Source organism: Chanodichthys erythropterus, chromosome 4 (assembly GCF_024489055.1).
Source record: "Chanodichthys erythropterus isolate Z2021 chromosome 4, ASM2448905v1, whole genome shotgun sequence".
Lineage (NCBI taxonomy): Eukaryota > Metazoa > Chordata > Actinopteri > Cypriniformes > Xenocyprididae > Chanodichthys > Chanodichthys erythropterus.
The window spans coordinates 12283914-12306906 of record NC_090224.1 but is presented as its reverse complement, the minus strand read 5'-3'; the positions used below and the strand labels follow the sequence as shown (position 1 = coordinate 12306906).

Genomic DNA, 22993 nt, shown 5'->3' with positions numbered 1-22993 from the left:
ATCAAAATGATAAGAGCTAGTAAACTAGCTTGGCTCACCTGGTGAGGGCATGGTTGCGCTAGTTAACCATATTCAAAACCATAGCTTGACTGGCATATATCGCTAAATAACAGTACAATCTTCTGCCTCTTTATTTATTTATTTTTTTTTTAATACAATGGAATAGGTACCTTGTGCAGATCATCTTTCTCTTGTGTGACACTCTTCAGCTGTTTCTCTAAGCCCCTGATGACCTTAGACGAGTCTTCCAGGTCTCTTCGGGCAGTGCTGGCCTCCTGCAACTGCTGTTCCAGTTGACCAGAGTCTGACATGACACAACATTATAGAGTCTTTGTCCAGAGATGTCATTACCCTCAATGGGTAATCAATAGAGAACAATAAAGACCCAAGTCCAGGACTGTGCCCTTAACTCTGCATTCCAACTTAATATTGAGCTCTCACCTGCAATCTGTTTCTTCAGGATGTCGATCTCACTCTTTAAACTCCGGATCTCTACCTCTTTATTAGCATTCACTGGGGCATCCGAATCAGGGTACTGCAGTGCCTGCACTGTCTGCGTGGACTCTAAGGGAAGAAAGATGTTTTAGAGAGACAGGAGGATAAAATATGATTCAGTCTGGATGTGTCAGCACCCTCACCCTGTAGTTTACGGGTAAGTTCTGTCTTCTCCTGCTCCAGGCGTCGGATCCTTCTCTCATAGGCTTCAGAAGCCAGGCTCTCCTCAAGGCTACGCTGAAGATCAGCATCTACCTGCGCAGGTCCAATGGACTCTCGCAGACACCCTCGATCTGACAGTGTGCTAAAGAACCACATATATCACAGAATTGCAATTAAAATGTTGTTAAAGTCCACAGCAACATACACTACTGTTCAAAAGTTAAATGTTTTTGAAAGAAGGCTCTTACGCTCACCAAGGCTGCATTTATTTGGTCAAAAACACAGTAAAAACTATAATATTGTGAAATATTATAACAATTTTTTTTTTAAAAATTGTTTTTTTTTAAATAAATTTAAGAAAATAATTTATTTCTGTGATGGTAAAGCTGAATTTTCAGCATCAATACTCCAGTCTTCTGTGTCACATGATCCTAAATCATTTAATATGTTGATTTGGTGCTCAAGAAACATTTCTTATTGTTATTAATGTTAAAAATGGTTGCACTGCTCAATATTTTTCTGGAAACCAAGATACATTTTTTCAGGATTCTTTGATGAATACAAAGTTCTAAAGAACAGCATTTATTTGACACTTAAATCTTTTGTAACAATGTAAATGACTTTCACTTTTGATCAATCTAATGCATCTTGCTGAATAAAAGTATTCATTTCTTTCAACAAAACGTCTTACTGACCACAATCTGAACAGTAGTGTAGTGTAAAAAAGGCATAATGAATAAAAAGTTGTTTGACTCACCATTTGCTTGTGTAGGTAAAGCCTATGAATGGGAGGTGGTGTCCAGAAAATGCTGTGTGTGAAGGTGGGGGCAACGTCTCCTAAAATATTTCAGAAAAACAATCTAAGACTCAAATATCCAAGTCCTGCAGTTCCATATATAGGCCTACTCAACTACACACTAATGCATTTGTATGGAAAAAAACATCGGCTCCAGGATAAAAACAGAACAAAATTAGACTCATACACAGTTTTTGAGGCAATCATCATCCACATCAAAGTTGGAGGTGTCAGTGGGGCTGCTGACTTCAGGGATGTAGGGGGCTTCGCATGTGCGGATGTTGTCCCAGTCAATGCCTGTGAAAAAGGGATGCTGTTTAAAGTCGTCGATGCCATTCTGGCCGAGCCGGTGTTCTCTGCTGCAGATCAGCCTTCGGATGAGATCTTTAGCCTCCTCGGACACATCCGTCACCTGAAGTGGGAACTGGAAGCGCTCCTGAGAATGAAAGAGTTGGAATATACTTGAGCATTTCAGAGTAAGAATCTTATTATCAAGAATCAATTATCTCTGCCTAACTACGCTAGTTACGGTGGTTTAAGATGTGCTCCATTAGTTAAGTCCCATACAAAACTACATTAACCTTGATGAAAAGGTGAATTTTTACCTCATTGTTAGGTTGAGATGACTAATCCAGAATAAAATAGTGAAGGAAAGACAAAAAGAATTTTTAATTCAAAACTTCTACAATTCACTCATGACTTTTTTTTTTTTTGTTTTATACTAAGCAAGATAAATAAACAAATTATTGTCTTGGTCAACTAAAAGAAGGAATGGGTTACCTAGAAATTAAAGGGGACCTATTGTGCCGTTTCTTGATTTTGTCTCTGGGGTTTACAAGAATAGGTTTTATTATTGCATCGCCTCTCTTCCCAGTCTGTCAGTAACACTGTTTAGTTCCTGTCTCCATGAAGCCCGTCCTTCCAAACAACACAATGTGCTCTGATTGGTCGGCTTGACCAGTGTGGTGTGATTTTTCAACCACTTCAAGCGTGTTTCGGAAATGTCACACCTCTTACCATAACCGCGAGTTTCAATAAACTCATAACACAACTCAACCAGGCCTCGTCCATTTTTTTGCAAATACCATGGACAGAGAATTAATGAGGAATATTATGACGTGTACGTGTAAGTCTACAATCGAATTCCCTTTGGAGTGGAATTTGTGCTTTTTAACTTTTTTTGCAGACCCTTTTCATGCTCAAACAGCAACATTACAAGAAAGTTGAAAATGTAAAAAAGCACAATAGAACCCCTTTAAGCTACTCTACCGTAAACAGATTTCAGAAGGGCACGTCCACAAGTGAAGGTGAAATGTGCAATCTCTCCGCACTAGCATCACAAACTGGAACTTCATAAAAGACTTGTTTTCCCGAACAAAATGTAATGTTTTGATAGTGCCACTGTGTTTTTACACTATTCAGAAGAATCAACCAATGAAAGGCTTGCTTTTAGTTGTCTCTAAAGGAAGAATGTATTTTAAAATTGAAAAATTACACACATCACCTTTAAATAAACTTTGGAAATAACAACATTAGTCAAATTTTTGTTGCACAGAATTGCGTTTTGGTATACGAAGCAAACTAACCTTATGGTTCATAATCTTGCCGTATGTCTCCACCAGAGACTCAGCATAAAAGGGCGTCTCTCCATACAGCATCTCGTACATGCACACACCCAGAGACCACCAGTCACACTCCGGCCCGTACTTTCCCTTCCCATCCTCCATAGCCTGCAAGATCTCTGGAGAAATGTAGTCTGGGGTTCCAACTGCCACAGAGGACTGAACCTGTGAGAAAACAGGTACAAGAAGTCAGATTTTACAACACTTACTAAGCAATAAATCATGTGCTTGACTGCTTTAGGATTGAAAATCAAACTCACTGTCCCATCTTCCATGAGTTTGAGGCAGGAGCCAAAGTCAGCCAGCCGGATGTGACCGTTCATGTCCATCAGGATATTGTCTGGCTTAATATCCCTGAACACAAATCAAAAACAAAAATGAACCATAACAAAAGATTATCATGGAATGACGCAGTGCACAATGGCAATGTCATACTAAATGAATACAGCAATCATTCAGTGCCATGGCATCATAATATCATAATATCATAAATCACATCATATAATTAAAATGAAATTAAATAATATAAGTAAATATATATTTACTTTTAATTATATTAATTACTTTATTTTTAATAATATACTAAATTTATACAATTGTATATTATATATATATCACTCATATGTCATCTTGCACTATTCAAATATATAACAGTAATCTATTTATGTGTGTGTGTGTGTGTGTGTGTGTGTCCCTTATTACTGAAAAAACGAATAGAAATGCTGCACTACTAGATACAGTGGTGTGCAGATGGACTGACTAAGGGCCTGTGGTGTTCTATTAAGGGTCAAAGGTCATGTGCACATGTCATCGGACTAAGCCAAACAGCTAAAGCTCTATTGCCATCTTGTACTTTTCAAATAACACCACAATTTGCACCATGAGATTTCAAAACTGTCTGAGATTCATACACCTTCTATGTTTAAGACATCTAAGTTTATCTATATCAATAAATCATGCAACTGTCCTGTGGTTGGCACAAGTACAGTGCTAGCTGTCATAAAAGAGATAAGCAAAACTTTGGAGGACAAGCGCACACAGCCGGCGGATTTATCAGCGTCAGCACATCATTAATCATAACAGCTCATAAACCCTAAAACTCAGCACTACTGATGATTTTTTGTTATTCTTTATAGCCAATGTTTCAAATAAGACATTACAAGCTCATATAATGTGTGTGTGTGATCGTCCAGCTTTGGCAGAGTGCTAAATACACTGGGTGAGGAGAGTAGGGGAAAGCAAAAAAGTTTTTACATAAGTGTTGATTATTAATTGTCAGCAACGTGCAAGATATGAAGATATATGTGTGTGTGCATGAGAGGTGAAAGGCAGGCGGCCATCCCCCGCTGTCAAACAGTTGAACAGAGGGCCAAAAAGAACCATGTATCAGGGCTTTAACACAGAGAGGTCTGTCTGAGATTGTGTGAGGAACTCAGTGGGTGGTGAAACACTTTCCATAATGGCTTGACCTCATCCACACCGAATAATGAAGCAATACTGTTAAAACTGCAAAGTTTATAATATACAGCACTTCTGTTTTGGGTGTCACTTTAAGTTATGTAACAATTAATATATAAACCAATTTTACCTCTGAAAACCACAATCAGCAAATCAACAATTACGTTTTTGTTCTGCACAACTACTAAAAATCTAGGGCAGACTAAAATGATTAAAAAGTGTACATATGATTTTAATTCATTTTAATCCTTTCAGTATATATATACTCATATACACACACACACACACACACACACACACACACACGCACACACACGCACACACACGCACACACACACTACAAAACAAATAAATATAAAATATATATACTTAACTAAGCACTACCAATCAAAATTTTGGGGTCGGAAGAAGACTCTAAGGCTCACCAAGGCTGCATTTGTTTGAACAAAAATACAGTTAACCGTAATATTGTGAAATATTATTACATTTTTAAAAAAATCATCGTTTTCTATTTTAATATATTTCAAAATGTATTTTTTTCCTGTGATGGCAAAATGCTGATTAATTTAATGTCACATGATTCTTCAGAAATTATTCTAATATGCTGATTTGATGAGTTGTGCTACTTAATATTTTTGTGGAAACTTTTTTCAGTATTTTTTTTAAAGCATATGATGATCGAAAGTTCAAAAGAACAGTATTTATTTGAGTTAGAAATCTTTTGTAACATTATAAATATTTTTAATATGACATTTTGATCAATTAAAAAGCATCCTTGCTGAATAAAAGTATTTCTTTCTTTAAAAAGAAAAATCTTACTGACCCCAGACTTTTGAATGGTAGTGTATCTGCATAAATATATATAGCACCCAAATAAATTTCATAATTCAAAGACATTGGAATATACTTCATTTTTTTGTGGCAGATAAAAGCATTGTTTTATTTTTAGTAAAATTATCACTAAAGGGTTTGCAAAATATGCAGGTGATGCATCAATTTAATTAAAAATTAATTAGGTTTATGTTTTAATTAAAACCCAAAACCCAACCCGATGCACAGCAGATCTCTCAACAGCCACAATCCATGGCCAATTCTGCACACCATCCAAGCCCCTCCTTTAGCTGAATCAGTCAGTGAGGTCTTTAACGGTTTTCCTTTCTAAGAGGGTCTTGGCTTGATTGGGCCATTCTCACCGACACTGCACTGTGCCACAGAGCAAAGAGCAGAAAGCAGAGGAGGACATACTAAACCAATTAAAAAGTAGAGAAAGTCTGAGCTAAACAAATATGCTCTGCAGAGTCTATAGATTAACATTACGAGCTAACCAAGTTTACAGCAGATAATGTGGCCTAGCCATGACCATAGATAATGTGACATAGCCATTGATAATGACACTATAGTGACTCAGCTTTGAGTCTTCTATGCCAAATATAACCTTTCTTGGTACGTTAAAGGGAGAGTTCACCCAAAAATGAAAATTCTGTCATCATTTACTCACTCTCAAATTGTTCCATCAACTGTTTGGTTACCCATATTCTTCAAAATATCTTCTTTTGTGTTCAACAGAAGAAAGAAATTCATACAGGTTTGAAACAACTTGAGATTGAGTAAATGATAACAGAATTTTAATTTTAGGGTGAACTATCCCTTTAAGACTCCAATCATAGCTAAGTTTCTTTTAAACTATGTTAAACTTGGCTTGCATTAAATCTATTTTAGATTTTGTTAACCTGGCCGCATGCCTCCCACTAGGCTAAAAGCCATTCACTTTGTAATGGTGCATTAAGGGGTCCGGTCTAGTCAGCAGGGGTTGTAGTGTAGGTGATAATTGGGTGGCTCTGTCCCGGGCTGCTGTCTTAAGGAGCAGCGGACTGCGAGCAGAGGGAGGTAATCCCACATTAAGACCACAATAACCATCTGTGAGCACCATCTGGACCTGCCTCATGCCTACCACAGGAAGAGCTGGTCAACTATAGACAGGAAGAAAGAGAAGGGGGTGGGACATTGTATGGGGACGTTGGATACATTTCAGCAATTCATTCAGTTCTTTTTTTTTACTCGAGCGTTGAGCTCCATTATATCTAAAAAAAAAGAAAAGTGAAGTTTGTGGAAACTTCAACTTGTAGGTCAAGGCCCTCTGGTTGGAAAAAGCTGTTCTACAAGCACTAAGACCGCCGCCGATGTCGTCAAACAAAGCTCTTTATGAGGTCATCCAATCACCTGTGCCGTTTCAGATGAATGTGGCTTTATCCTCAGGCAACGACTGTGCATCTTTCTCTTTGATAGGGGATCTTTACAGGTAACAAGAGATTCCCTCTTGACTTTTGAGGTGCGATGAGCCATGTCTCGGTGGCGAATGAAATTCCAGCTTCCTTAGGAATCAGCTGAGACATTACACACATGGTATTGATCAATAGCAGGACACACATATGGCCCTGATCAATAACTAAATATAATGCAATAGTCACGCACAACAAAAACACAGATGCTAGTGCGTCCGGTTGGCTCTTCAACTGTGACATGGGCGGGTCCTCATCAGTGGAAGGATCAGAGCTCACCCTATGCAAATATCTGGCCGAGAGGAACCGGGCACTTAACACCACTTAAGAGCACAATCTCTAAAAATCCTGCACTTTAACACAACAGCTTGCCCACTTAGTCTAATGAGGGCTGGGTGAAAGCAAGAGCTCCAAGCTTTTCCTGGAAGAAGCTTTTTAGGCCAGGAGCCGACTAATGTGATCTGCCGACTAGAAACAATGTGTGAAACATGCATTTGAAATGTAATTATGAGATTTAATAAATCTAAAGGCATAGTTCACACAAAAATTAAAATGTTGTCATCGTTTATTCACCACCATGAAATTCCAAACTTTGGATCATGCCAGGTTTGATGTCAATGCTGAGACACGGTCATATGACTTTAGAGTTGTATTGTAGAGTTGTGTCGGTAACACTTAGTTTAGGGTCCATTTCTCCCTATTAACTAGTTGCTTATTAGCATGCATATTACCAGGATATTGGCAGTTTGTTAGGACTTATAAAGCCTTATTCTGTATCACCATATTCTACATCCCTTAATCCTACCCAATACCTAAACTTAACTACAAACTAACAACTACAAACCCAATTCCAAAAAAGTTGGGACACCGTACTAATTGTGAATAAAAAAGGAATGCAATAATTTACAAATCTCATAAACTTATATTTTATTCACAATAGAATATAGATAATATATCAAATGTTGAAAGTGAGACATTTTGAAATGTCATGCCAAATATTGGCTCATTTTGGATTTCATGAGAGCTACACATTCCAAAAAAGTTGGGACAGGTAGCAATAAGAGGCCGGAAAAGTTAAATGTACATATAAGGAACAGATGGAGGACCAATTTACAACTTATTAGGTCAATTGGCAACATGATTGGGTATAAAAAGAGCCTCTCAGAGTGGCAGCGTCTCTCAGAAGTCAAGATGGACAGAGGATCACCAATTCCCCCAATGCTGCCGCGAAAAATAGTGGAGCAATATCAGAAAGTAGTTTCTCAGAGAAAAATAGCAAAGAGTTTGTCGTTATCATCATCTACAGTGCATAATATCATCCAAAGATTCAGAGAATTTGGAACAATCTCTGTGCGTAAGGGTCAAGGCCGGAAAACCATACTGGATGCCTGTGATCTTCGGGCCCTTAGATGGCACTGCATCACATACAGGAATGCTACTGTAATGGAAATCACAACATGGGCTCAGGAATACTTCCAGAAAACATTGTCGGTGAACACAATCCACCGTCCACCGTCCAATCCACCTAAAATTCTATAGGTCAAAAAAGAGGCCATATCTAAACATGATCCAGAAGCGCAGGCGTTTTCTCTGGGCCAAGGCTCATTTAAAATGGACTGTGGCAAAGTGGAAAACTGTTCTGTGGTCAGATGAATCAAAATTTGAAGTTCTTTTTGGAAAACTGGGACGCCATGTCATCTGGACTAAAGAGGACAAGGACAACCCAAGTTGTTATCAGCGCTCAGTTCAGAAGCCTGCATCTCTGATGGTATGGGGTTGCATGAGTGCATGTGGCATGGCCAGCTTACACATCTGGCACCATCAATGCTGAAAGGTATATCCAAGTTCTAGAACAACATATGCTCCCATCCAGACGTCATCTCTTTCAAGGAAGACCTTGCATTTTCCAACATGACAATGCCAGACCACATACTGCATCAATTACAACATCATGGCTGCAAAGAAGAAGGATCCAGGTACTGAAATGGCCAGCCTGCAGTCCAGATCTTTCACCCATTGAAAGCATTTGGCGCATCATAAAGAGGAAGATGCAACAAAGAAGACTTAAGACAGTTGAGCAACTAGAAGCCTGTATTAGAAATAGTCTAGTATCGACTATTTTTATGTGCTTTTTGTTATTTTTGGAGTTCAAAATGTTTTCATTTTATGGAAAACAGAAGTGTAAACATTCAACATAAAAGGAGACATTTAGCAGAAAGTTGCAAGAAAGTCATATATGAGTACATGGAAGTTTAATTTTTAAGAAAAATATCCATTTAAAATCATTTTTCAGATGGTACACTATTAATTGTCAACCCATCACTGTGCATTCATGCAGACTGTGGTATTTCAACAATTTTCACACAGTACATCCACCCTCAAATGTACAGGCGCACTTATTCCCATATGCACACCCTTTAACATGGCTTGCTCATACAAAAACACACCCACACCAACCCCATCCCTGGAGACCAATCCTCTCTGTCCCCACCCTCCACAAACCAGGCGTGCCAAACTCTCACGAGAGGAGAGTTGACCACACCTCTAACCCCATGATTACTGCCTTTAACTTTCCCCTGCCTGTCCCTCTGGGTGCCCCAAAAACAGACTGCAATTGGCAGACCAAGACTGCACATAGGTTTGTGAGGAAGACAACATGAGTACATTAGAGAAAGTGTGTGTGTTTGTACCCAAATGATGTGTTCAGTGAGACTGAAGCACACCCAAAGTCCCAGTACAAACACATTCATCACACTGAGTGCTCTATGCAACTGGTGCCTGTTATTATGCAAATATGGAGAAGCCACTTCCTGTATGATAACCAAAGATGGGCTCCAACCCAGCCATACCTCACACTAAACATAGCCTTTTTTCCGACTCATTGCACTGATCTCAGTGCATGCTTAGCGGATTTGAAAAACCCATGAAATAAAAGTGGGTGTTTTGTGGCTTTTATTCCATGTGTATTAGCTTTGAGTTCATCTATATGCTAATATACACTATTGTTCAAAAGTCTGGGGTTGGTAAGTTTAATGTTTTTGAAGGAAGATTCTTATGCTCACCAAGGCTGCATTCATTTAAAAACAGGAAAAACAGTAATTAACAGTACACTTTAAAATAACTGTTTTTTATTTTAATATATGAAAATATACTCATTATCAAAGTTAAAAACAGTTGTGGAACTTTGATACATTTTCTTTCAGGATTTTTTGTTGAATAGAAAGTTAGAAAGAAAAACATTTATTTGAAATAGAAATATTTTGTAAAATACTGTCACTTTCGATCAATTTAATGCATATTTGCTGAATTGTAAATTGAAAAGTATTAATTTCTTTCAAAAAAATCTTACTGACCCCAAACTTTTGAACAGTAGTGTACTCCTAAACACTGACAAAATTAACTTTAAGCAGACAAAATTTTTTATGTAAAATTTATAGACTTGTTTCCGTGAAAACAGACCAAATATAACGATGACTCATGTTGCACTACTCAGGTTGTTGTCCAATCAAATGCTCTCTAGAATGAGAATGTCCCTCCTCCTATAACCACAACCAACTAGCGAACAGGGTTATTGCTGTGACTTAAAGCTGCAGTCCGTTTGGCTCTTTGTCGCCATTTCTGTTTGAAACATGGAATTGCAGTTATTTGCAGAATTATTATCTTTATGTGGGTGGTGGAGAAGCACGGCTCCTCAGAGCAGATAAATCTAATGTTTTGAGGAGAATGTGTGGCTGTCAGTCACAGCACCGGTGGATACTGTACTTTGGAATCACAGATTGTAGTCTTGAAGCATGTCCAAAATATGAATTTTCACCGGAAAATGTCATCTGAACAAGTAAGTAACAAATCTGCCACTTTTGTTCTGACCAACTGAGAAAAAGATAGCATTATAAAAAAATCACGCTACCAATGATGATTAAATCTTACGATTGCATAGTTCATATCACATCAAATCGTGCAAATTATTATTATTGTTATACTTTGTTCTCAAATTGTTGATGTTAACAACATCAGCATTGCATGACTATGTGTATTTAGTGTGTGTTAGATTTCAATTTCTGTACAGTCTAATCTTTAACGTTAATCTGTCATACCATACAATCCGCCATCAAAATGTTAAGTTTAATTATTCCAGCTGCTGTGAGAAAAGGCTATAAATGATCCGCCACCTGCAGCATCCTCACATGCCATGCTTTATGTAAACAGACTTGACGTAATGACGCAAAAACAAACGGCGGTATGCTCGAATTTCGCGTGGAAACCTACCAGTACCACTCTATTAGAAAACATTATTATTACAAGCTTACCGTTGTGAATCGGGCTAAGGTAAGGAGATAGTTTTGAACACTGGCTGGTTATGTACTTGCTCAAAAATTGATTTCGGAAAATTTTTAACCAAAAAATGATATGGACTGCAGCTTTAACTAAAGCATATTGGCTTTTTAGAAAATAGGGATAACCTATTTTAGATAAATAGGGTCACGTTTTGGCTGGTTAACATGGCATCAGCTGCCATCAAATTACATCAGAAAAGCGTATTTCTCCATTGACACATCTGTCAATGTATTTAAGGATCAAAAGTATCTGTGTATTCTCACTAAATAAAACTATTTTACGGGCAAACTCGACTGAAAAATGGATTGCTCTGGACAGTGTCACAACTTCCTAATTTTGGTCTGGGGTTAGAAGAGGCTACATTGAGGATGGTAAGATTATATTCAGGGATATGGAAATCAAACAACCAATATACTGACTTATAAAGCCACTTTCAATATTCAATGCTTTTGTCTGCCACAAAGCTGTCTTTAAATTATTACCATTTGGAGGTTTAGCAAATATTGATATATTCCATTAAAAGTAATTTCATTAACCAGCAAATCATGTAATTAATTCAGTCACCATTTAAAACTGATTGACAACCCTGATTTAAAGATGCTAGGACCCACCTGTGAACATAATGTAGCTGATGCACAGAGTCAATAGCCATGACCATCTCAGCCAGATAGAACTTGGCCATGTCCTCAGGCAAACGATCTTCAAACTTACTAAGCAAAGTCAACAGATCTCCCCCTACATAGTAGTCCATCACCAGATACTAGGAAGAGAGAAAAACAGGGAGTGAATAAGACAGAAATAAGGAAGAAAAGAAATGGGAAACAAAGTTATCAATCATAGACAGTTTACATCTTTTAAATTCCCTTTACCCTTGGATTAACCCATCCCATCTCATCTCAGTTATCCATGACATTCTTTCATTTAAAACCTCTTATCGTTCTTTTTCTCCAGTTTCATTCCCTCCCACTCCCACTCATGAAGCTGAACTCAAAATGATAATTCCTATTGAAGTCCCTCTTCTCCAGTCACGCTATATACACACAGCACAGCACAGATATAGTCTGCTTTAAGACAGTGTCCCTTGAAACAGCAGTGATTGATGATCATCACATTATCTCCTCCTCTGCACCTCATCAAGTGAATGTGAATCAGACCCAATGTGAGCTTGAGAGTTCTCACGCACCAAGTTGTTCTCATCCTGGAAAGCATAGTGCAACGTTGTGATCCATTGACTGTCCCCATTCACCAGCACGTCCCGTTCCTCCCGAAAACATGCCGTCTGAGGAAACAGAGGTAAATGTCAAAGAAAACCACTTTTTGGAGTCAGAGATCAAAAATGCACTCCACATACTTAGAATGACTCCAACCAAGGGGTCTGTTTCCACCATGAGGAATGCCTTCTGAATCATATAGAGCAAAGTCTGTTTGTTTTTAAGTGGTTTCTCATGTACTGGGTAAAGACAGAGGGAGTAACACTGTAGGAAGCTAAGGAATGACACGCCAGGGATATAGGAGAAACAGCTGCATCAGCTGAATGGTAAAGCCTGATGCTAACTGGATCAAGATTTGCACATTATATAAAAATCAGTCTTGAGAAAACCATTACTGTAATTCGCAGCTAAAGCAGTTTGCTTATGTGGACCAAATCTGCTGAATAAAAGAAGAGATGTCAGTAAAAACATCAGCCCACCTCAGCCCTTTTGAGCATTTCCCATTTGTTGAGAATCTTCATGGCAAATACTTTGTCTGTATTTTTCACCTTTACTACTGCAACCTGTAAGGAAGACAAGAACATAAGTCCTGATGTGGTCTTAAACATAAGTGTACCTGGAAATAGTGTTTTTATTGCCATTTACACAAAAGTGCTACTTAACTTGTCTGTTAAAAGTGCTGACATTAGCATTCATTGCAGAAAAAGTACAGCAGATTTGTTCATTTATACTGGTACTGTAAGTCTGCAGAAACGAAATGCAACTAATCAATTAGGGATGCACCGAAATTTCGTCTTTTTTTTTCTCGGTTTTGGGCCGAAATGGTTTTGAAGGGATGAAATCAATGACCGAAACAGACGTTTATTTAGGACTTCCCTGATGGCACATTTTGACTGTGTTCGGTGTTTATTTTGTGCACAGACGTGGATAAGTTACAACAGTTACAAGTCTCAGAAATTCAGTCGAGTTTATTATGAAATTCAAACAATAAATGTTGTCTTGGTGCTCCGCCTCAGTTCAAGCAGCAGTACGGATTAAGCGCATACAAACCGATCATTTCTTCCTATTTACTACTAGTAGTTATGGCACGAAATAATCATGGGTGAACACCAGAAGGTATGTTGAAAGATAAGTTACAACTTACTGAAATGAATTCTGTCTCATGTAATCACTCAATCAGTGTTTCAACCAGGGAAAGACGTCAATAAGTTGTAGGTGATACAATGTCACTTAACATTACCTCAATAACGCTATTCAATATTCATAAAGTAGAAAGAAAAAATAACTCTAGAGAAGAGCATTTTGCTAAATATATGCACTATATTACATATTCATAATATTCTACTTAACCTGTTAGTGATGTCTTCATTATTTAATGTATGTTTGAATAAATCTGTTACAGGTTACTGTCATTGAAATGTTCATTTTTCACTAACAAACTGGAATATAAACAATTGTTAAAAAGTTGATATAAAAATGCCTTTTTAATAATTAATATTAATTTATTTATTTTTAGTTTCCGTTTGTGGTCAAGTGCATCCTGAATTTTTCGGTTTCGACCCAGAATTTTCATTTTGGTGCATCCCTATAATAATAAGTAAAAAGTAAAACATGATTTTTGTGCCTACAAAGCATTTTAAATCCCATTTTTACTCATGCAGTATCACTCTATAACTTTATAACTCTATAACTTGGTGCCTCTAAACAAGCCTACAACATCTGTGGTTGGCCACTTTGCACTACCTTTCTAAAGTTTGGCATCAGTAAGATTTTTTTAAAAGATGTTTTTAAAAGAATCTCTTATGCTCACTAATGTTGCATTTATTTAATTAAAAATACAATAAAAACAGTAATATTGTAAAATATTACTGTATTATATAATTATACTGTATTATATAATTATACAGTAAAATAAACTTTTATTTGAATGTAGTTTATATGTATATAAATGTGATTTATTCCTGTTGCAGCAATGCTGAATTTTTCAACAGTGTCACACAATCCTTCAGAAATCATTCTAGTATGCTGATTTGGCTCAAATATTATTAATATAGAAATTTCAAAAGATCAGCATTTATTTGCAACAGAGGTTTTTTTTTATTAACATTATAAATGTCAGTCAGACAGTCTATTCCTGTCGAATTCAATCTCTATGAGACTACAATCAGCACAGTTCAAATACGAGGAAAACAGATGCCTGTAAATGCCATGAGATCATAGACCCAGGAAAAGTAACATAATGACCATATCTAGCATCTGCCTTAAAGAGGAAATATAAAGCATTAGGCTCAGCTGGATATGTGATGTCTTCACTCTATTAAATGATGATCTGAGGACAAAACAGTGCTCTGGCAATGTTCAGTGACTTGATCAGGAAGGAGCACACTGTTCTTGGCTCAGACTTTGCTGATAGAGGAATCTCCTTCAAAGTTCTTTTCCTCTTCGCTTTCTGCCATCAAGTATATGATGACAGTATATGATGTGATTCTCCTTTCCACACCCTACACAGATTTAATAAAAAAATTCCTTTTCAGTAAGTGGGGTTTAAAAGTGTTGAAAATAACGTGACTCTTAATGATCTTAAAACTTTTTCACACATCTTCAAATTCGAAATGCAGTAGCAGCTACTGGCTCAGAAGTCTCCACAGGAAATGACGTCATCAGTCCTTCTTCTGCTCGCCCAAGCCTATCCTGATCCATCAGGAGATGAAAGTGTGTGACTGATCCTCAATCTGTTCCTTCGCACGTTTTCTCACAGCTGCATGGCTTCCTTTCTCGTGTTATTTTGGCAACAGGCTCATATCAAGCAGAACAGACTTTCTGCTAGGTTTCCATGAGCTGTTGATTCCAGCTGGACTGAAGTGAGGCCGGAAACCCTGTCGAGTGGTGTGTCAGACGAAAACGTTTCCCACTGAGGCGGGCATGGATGAATCATAGCTCACCAGACGTTGACAAGTGGAGAAAAACCCAAGGACTGACAAATATTGCCCTTTAAAATCTACTTTAATCTCAAGGATCTTTGATGTATTTCCATCCACCAAATCTAATAAATGTGTTGCCATTTTTAGAACTCCAAAAATTTAAACTGTCTTTTGCAGATGCAGTTGTTAATGTATTTCACTTATTTGAAAATTTAAGGTACTCGATTTCTGAGGAATTTGTTTAAAGCAGATCTGTATTTTAAAGAATTAGCTTAATGGAAATTTGGTCATCTTTTACTCACTGTCCTGCAATTCCCAAACCCATATGATTTCTTGTTTTGTTTTTTTTTTCCATGGCAAAAAAAAATATATCTGAATATGGTTTAAAGCCTTCAAGCTTCAATAAGGATGATCATAGAAATAGTCTGTAAAACTTGTGCACAAACGTCAGAGCTGGCAAGACTAAAATTCACTTTTTGTATTCCATGGAAAAAAGAGGGTTGCTTAAAAAGGGTGAGTAAATAATGACATAATTTTTTATTTTCGGGTGAACTATTTCTTCAGCACAACTTGCTTCCAGCAAACCTGGAACCATCAAAGTGTCAGAGAGCTATTTTCTCAGTCACTGTGAAATAAAACCTGAATAAAAATTCCATAACCATTTGCTGGGGTTTTAAAACATGGCTCCTGTCCTATGTTCCCACTTCATGAGCCATTCTGAACAGCCAGGCCTCACTAAGTAACCTAATAGTACTGGTTTCCTGGCCTACCTGTACACCACACATTCCCCAGTGACTACATCACACGTCTGTCATTACAAAAGAACATCAACTGCCTCGGGGCTCTTAAAAGTACTGCATGAAGAATATCCTCCTTACTCTGCAACATACCTGTGCTTATTAGTAAATAAGTATACTAACTCAATAAATAATGCAAAGGGGCTTTTATGGAATCTAAAAAAATTGAATATTCCAAAGGAAACGAGAACAATAAATACCTCTCCAAAAGCTCCCCGTCCAATCACCTTCAGGATCTCAAAATCCTCCTTGCGCAAGCGCATCTGTTTCACCTTGGATGTGAAAGGTTTGGCTGTAAAAAAAAGAAGAAAAAAAAAAAAAGAAAGAAAGGTGACAAAATCAGTCAAAAAAACAAATACTATTTTTATTTATTTTACACAAATTAAGAAATTGTTAAAAACATGAATAAAAACACTATCGTTCAAAATTTTGGGGTCAGCAGGATTTTTTGAAAGAAGTTAATACTTTTATTGAGCAAGAACGCATTCATTTGTGACAGTATTGAAGTATAATTTTACAAAATATTTATATTTTAAATAAATGCCGTTCTTTTAAACTTTCTATTCATTGTGTTCTGATAATGACAAAAATGCCTCTCCATTTCCACAAAAATATTAAACAGCAGAACTGTTTTCAACATTAATAATAAGAAGAAATGTTTCTCGAGCAGCAAATCAGCATATTAGAATGATTTGTGAAGGATCATGTGACACTAAAGACTGTAGTAATGATGCTGAAAATTCAGCTTTATCATCACAGGAGTAAATTACATTATAAAATATTAAAAGAGTAAACAGTTATTTTAAATTGTAAGAATTTTCACAATATTATTGTTTTTACTATATATTTGAACATAAATGCAAGAGATTTCTTTCAAAAACATACAAAAATCTTACTCCAAACATCTGAACTGTAGTGCATGTTATTAACAGTTCATTTATTTATGAAAAGAAATCAGAGTTATGCTTCAAATAATATCAATTGTTTTCTAAATATTGTGTTAAATAAATAATTATTTTCCAACAGCAATTTTGTGTTATTTATTCACAGGGTGTATTCATCCTAAACAGAGACCTGCCATCCCTGACTCTGATATCAAGTAAGAAAACATGAGAACAGAGAAGTGGATGATCTCAACCATGGTGCGATAAGGATAAATTCTTCCATGTTTATCCTCAACAAGAGTACAAACACGCCACCCACACCTGCCATCATCAGTCTACAGCTTTAAACCCTCAGAATGAGGTAAGCTTGACCTTCCTGAAATATCTTTTTACAAAGCTCGACCTCATCTAATGGCTCTTGTACACATTATGGAGGTGTGCTGTAGCCAAATTTTTCCATGGGAGCGCATGCACTGCCTCTGCTGCAGACTCACAATGTTGCCCCTAAATCTCTTCCAATCAGCATCATGCACACGGGGTGGGGCGGCTCTGTTGCCATAGCAATATTGAATTGTGCAGAGGAGAGAAATGCAAAAAAAAAAAAGTCTGGCCCTGTGAGAAATAAGGAAATGCCTGTCAGACTACAATAAACAGGTCAAACTGAACTGTTATAGGAGTTTCGGCATATTTGGCTATTTCAAAGTGGATACATTATGGATGAAAAGTGTTCTAGAACATATAGTGGCTCTGAAAAACTTAAAGGGATACTTCATCCAAAAATGTTGTTTCAATCTTATATGAATTTCTTTCTTCTGCTGAACACATTGACTTCCACAGTACTGAGAAAAAAAACTACGGAAGTCAATGGGGTCCATCAACTGTTTGGTTACCCATACTCTTCAAAATATCTTCTTTTGTGTTCAGCAGAAGAACGAAATTCATACAGGTTTGGAACAACTTGAGGGTGGGAAATTGATGACTATCCCTTTAACACTTTCACTGCACTTGAAAATATGAATTTCGTTTGCATTACAACAGAATATAAAACCAAAAGACTGCTAACCCTTTTCTCAGAACTAATTTCATCTTTCTGAGCCATGTTTGCTATTACTTTTAACCAGCTGATCAAGTTCACATAGGTGTCAGTACATTAAGGCTGCACAACGATTAATCGTGATTAATCGTTTGCAAAATAAAAGTCTGTGTTACGTAATATGTGTGTGTGTTCTGTGTATAATAATTATGTATATATAAATACAAGCACATACATGTATATATTTAAGAAAAAAAAATATTTATTTATAAAATATTTATATTTATATGTAAAATAAAATATATATAAATATGTATATTTATTTATACATGTATGTGCATGTATTTATATATACATAATTATTATACACAGAACACACACATACTATGTAAACACAGACTTTTATTTTGCAAATGATTAATCACGATTAATCGTTGTGCAGCCCTACAGTACATTTAACTGTTTAGCTACAGTTTATTCTACTTTTTTATTTTATTTTTTTTTATTTTATTTTTAAGTGAGCTTCATCTTTCGTAAAACAAAGACATTTTAAAAATACAGCTATTACAAACAACTTCTGAGACCCTTTTCTATAAGTAAAATGTGGTTTTACAAACTCAGCCATTGAAAACATTGCACCTTTAGGCTGTGTGTCGAACAAAGTGGGGTTTTTTTCCCCAAGGCTAGTATATTTTTTCAATTGTTTTCAATGGGAGCATTTTTAAAACGGCAACAGCGTGATGATTCTATTTTTCATGCTGAGCGATATGCATTTTTTTACCAGTCACAGTTGAAGAACTGTCACATATTCCACACCAACCAACCATCATATTCTGCTTGTACAACGATAACAAATGACAACAAGCACATTTCTTCATACAAAACTAGTGCCAGACTAAGTGTGTTACATTGTTTCTGAATATAAAAATGTCGACACAATTCGCTAAATCAGGAAAAAAAAGAAGGAAAAAAAGCTGTCCCAGCTGAAGCGCTCTCAAGAGCCCGCAGCAAGGCGGTTTCAGAAGAGCGCTGGCGTGTTCAGCTGGCTGAAAAATGCTTTGGTGGACACACAGCCTAACATAATAATTAAAAATAGTACAATATTTGAAAAACTATTAAAAGGTGTTCTCTAAGGATAAAACCATCTGGAAAACTAAAGCATCATAGAATCAATCAATCAATCAATCAATCTATCTATCGATAAAGTAAAGTATCTAATAATATAAACTAAGAATAAATAAAATGTTTCCCACACAATATTCCACTTCTATTTAAGGGGTCATCATCTGTTGAAGTTACAGCATCTGTCTTTCAGAGCAAATAAGTGGGTAGATCACCAAGGTACAATTGGTGGCTTCAAGGCATTTTGGTCCCAGCAGGCCTTCATTACCCAGCCAGGTCATTATGTCTCATCAGAACTGTTCCACATTACTACTGTAATTACATTTAAGAACTGACCCACTGCTAATCTAACAGTAGTCACAGTCACATATCACAGGTCAGCTACTTTATCACACACCCTGCTGACAGCTAAAACATGCCAACAATACAAACTATGTGTAAACACCACTAAGTAAGGGTTGGCAGTATGACCAAAGTATTATATCACACTAGGAGTCATTTTTATTATGGTGACGGTAACTGTGAATATAGTATTTCATTAAAAATATATTTTTTACAGCATGCATGGAAATACAAACTACATTAGAGTAGTGTTGTCAAAAGTACAGGCTGCGATACCAAGTCGGTACTGAAATTGAAAGAAAATTACACTTTGAGCGCTGTTGAGTGGATTCGTAAACACCTCTGATTGGCCATTGTGTTCACAAGCTCATCAGATATGTCTGTGATTGGCTACAATTAGGGCTGGGCGATGTATCGAATGCTTTTGTCACGCGCATTTCTTCAGTAAAGCCGGTTCCCTGATTGCCGCTAAATCGCCATCACCTGCTTTCAAATGAAGCGGCATTTAATAGACAGAGCCGTAGTTCACTGATAAGACACGCAATATCGCGTTCAATATCGATATGTATCGCCGCCGATATTGAACGCGATATTGCGTGTCTTATCAGTGATCTACGGCTCTGTCTATTAAATGCCGCTTCATTTGAAAGCAGGTGATGGCGATTTAGCGGCAATCAGGGAACCGGCTTTACTGAAGAAATGCGCGTGACAAAAGCATTCGATACATCGCCCAGCCCTAGCTACAATGTTCAACACTTCAAAAACATGTAAATAAGATATCAATGACACTCTTCACCGAGCACTTACACAGATACACATGAGAGCGTTTGAAAGCAGGCGTCTATCAGCAGACCGGTCCGCTGCCGCTTTCAAATTCAGACACTTCCATGTGACACTTCAAATGTTCCAGTCTGTTAATCATTGTAGCCAATCACAGACATATCTGATGAGTGTATGAAGACAAAGGCCAATCAGAGGTGTTTACGAATCCACTCAACATCGCTCAAAGCGTCATATTTTTAAAATTTCAGTACCGACTTGGTATTGCGGTTGATACTTTTGACAACACTACATTAGATCAATAAATATATTAAAAATTTAAAAATTATTTACAAAGAAATAAATATGTTATATATTTTTAATATTATATGTATGTTATTATATTATATTATATATATTTGTTTTTTTATTTACATTTTAGATGTAAATATATAAATAAATATTCTTTCTGGAAATATGGTTTATATATTAAATGAGCATGTGGTACTGGATATTTTTAGATATTCTAGTGAATTAAATAAAAATACTAAAAAAAGTACATTTCATTTGATTCGATTTTTCTTTATTTGGTACTTGATGGATGCAAACCAAAAGATAATGGTAAGTCTGGCATCAGTTCAAAAACAGCCTCACTACCACTTGAGTTGAGTTAAAAACTAATATTATAAAATAGATAATTCAGATGCTATAATTCTGACTGGACGCATCAAATTCATACCGCCCAGCCTTAGCACTGAGACAGGGCAAAAATAACCTCAGACATCCCTGGATAGAATCAGCCACGCTTGACCTCTAAGAAACTTTCAACAGTTGTGACACATGTTAGCAGCAACCATATGTTAAAATTAGTGTGCCGCTGCAGTGGGAGTAGTGCGTTACGTCACACACACCATTGACTGCATACAACCAGGCATAATGCTCATATCCATAACCACTAGAGTCCTAAAAGACTCCTCTGTTCCACAGACAGCCTTTCACCACAGGACAGCATGGACTGCGAAACAACCACTGAATAAAATACTCTGCAAGCATGAATCGCTATGTAACCACATCATAATGGGACCTGTGAGGCTCTTTATAGAGTAAAAACAAATAAATGTAGACCGAGTGAGGGGCCCATCAATGGAGAAATCCATGTGATACCTGTGCATCATGAAGCCAGCTCCGCCCTATGTATCTAAGGATCAGTGGGTTAACAATATTAGCTTTAGTGATGCTTCTCTTGTTTAATTTTGGCAGCCGAACAATAGCTATACAGTATCACTCACCTGAAAACCTAATAAAACAACATGGGCATGTCAAACATAGCAACGGTTGTCATGACAAATGAGAGTGAGGTAATCTGCAGTGCTGTAAATGTAAACACCTTCGCCACATTGCTGACTGTATGGCTGTTTATGATCCTTTCAAAGAATTTTAATAGTGAGGTTAAACAAGGCAGTGTTATTTAGTATCATTGATATACTATGATATACTACTACTTCTTTTAATATTTTGAATAAGATTATTTCATTTTTACATTTTCTGTTTTCACTTTAATTTTAGTCAGTTTTAGTAATTTAGTTGTGTTTTTGTCTTTTTTTTTAGTTTATTTAGTTTTAGTACTTCGAGTTAAACTAAATAAATTTAGTTTTATATTCTATTTTATTTCAGTTAATGTTTATTTTAATCTTATCTTAAAAATTATGATTTTCGTTTTAACGATAATAACCCTGGTAACAAAGGGATGAAATTTATGTAAAATACAAATACTGAGGTTTTGAAAGAAAGTGTCAGAGTAAACTTATTAGCATTGTGGGACTGGAAAAACACGTCCCGTCTTTGTGTCTCCTACCAGACTGGTTAAGGGTGTGCGTGACATAGCGCTCATGAGAATCTGCGTGTGCTTGTGTAAATTTGCCCTCCCCTCTGCATTCGGGGACAGGCGAAGGCGAAAGATGCAAAGAGGAAAACTAGGAACTGAGAGTGTGTTCCCACATCCACTCCTCTGGCAAGGGGACATCTGGAAGCCATAAGAGGGATTATTTACGGCCAGGGTGAGGTAACAACGCAAAAATGCCGCTTCCAGAAGAACATGTCCTGGCTCCTGGAGCTAAAAGACCTGAGGATGGCCTTCCCCTGCCGTAACCAGAGAGGCTAATAAGGCATTGAGAGCATTAACACAATAGCAGTCATGACAATGTGCTCTGGCCTCTACAACTTTGAAAAGCAGAGGCTATGCTAATGCTAACATGGATGAGTATACAGTGAAACTTTATAATGAAATTCTACTTTATACTACAGGTGTCATGTGAATTATGCAATTCACATGACATTCAATATGAACATATTAGACACTTTTGTAGTCCTCTAACCGTTTCTTACTGTATTCACGGAGATCAAGAGCCGTTGTTATTTTCATTATTAAACACTTGCAGTCTGTATAATTCATAAAAACAAGTTCATTCTTTATAAATCTCTCCAACAGTGTAGCATTAGCCGTTAGCCATGGAGCATAGCCTCAAACTCATTCAGAATCAAATGTAAACATCCAAATAAATACTATACTCACATAATCCGATGTATGTATGCAGCATGCATGATGAACACTTTGTAAAGATCCATTTTGAGGGTTATATTAGCTGTGTGAACTTTGTTTATGTAGTGATAGAGTCGAGAGCTCAGGAGGGGGCGGAGAGCGCAAGCAATTAAAGGGGCCGCAGCCTGAATCGGCGCATTTCTAATTATGCCCCAAAATAGGCAGTTAAAAAAATGTA

The 22993-nt window shown here is 36.8% G+C and overlaps 1 protein-coding gene across 5 annotated transcripts in view; it reads right to left on the bottom strand.

Moving 5' to 3' along the window:
• Positions 1-22993, bottom strand: part of cdc42bpab (CDC42 binding protein kinase alpha (DMPK-like) b) — a 67082-nt gene that overhangs the window by 25371 nt on the left and 18718 nt on the right. For all 5 annotated transcript variants that reach the window (XM_067384126.1, XM_067384128.1, XM_067384127.1 and 2 more), the window contains exons 3-13: positions 16277-16368; positions 12838-12921; positions 12331-12426; positions 11759-11907; positions 3336-3429; positions 3040-3240; positions 1641-1889; positions 1415-1494; positions 639-799; positions 442-564; positions 171-304 (exon numbers count right to left, since the gene is read on the bottom strand). In XM_067384126.1, coding sequence (XP_067240227.1) covers positions 171-304; positions 442-564; positions 639-799; positions 1415-1494; positions 1641-1889; positions 3040-3240; positions 3336-3429; positions 11759-11907; positions 12331-12426; positions 12838-12921; positions 16277-16368 — 1463 coding nt within the window. The remainder of the gene's footprint in view (positions 1-170; positions 305-441; positions 565-638; positions 800-1414; positions 1495-1640; positions 1890-3039; positions 3241-3335; positions 3430-11758; positions 11908-12330; positions 12427-12837; positions 12922-16276; positions 16369-22993) is intronic.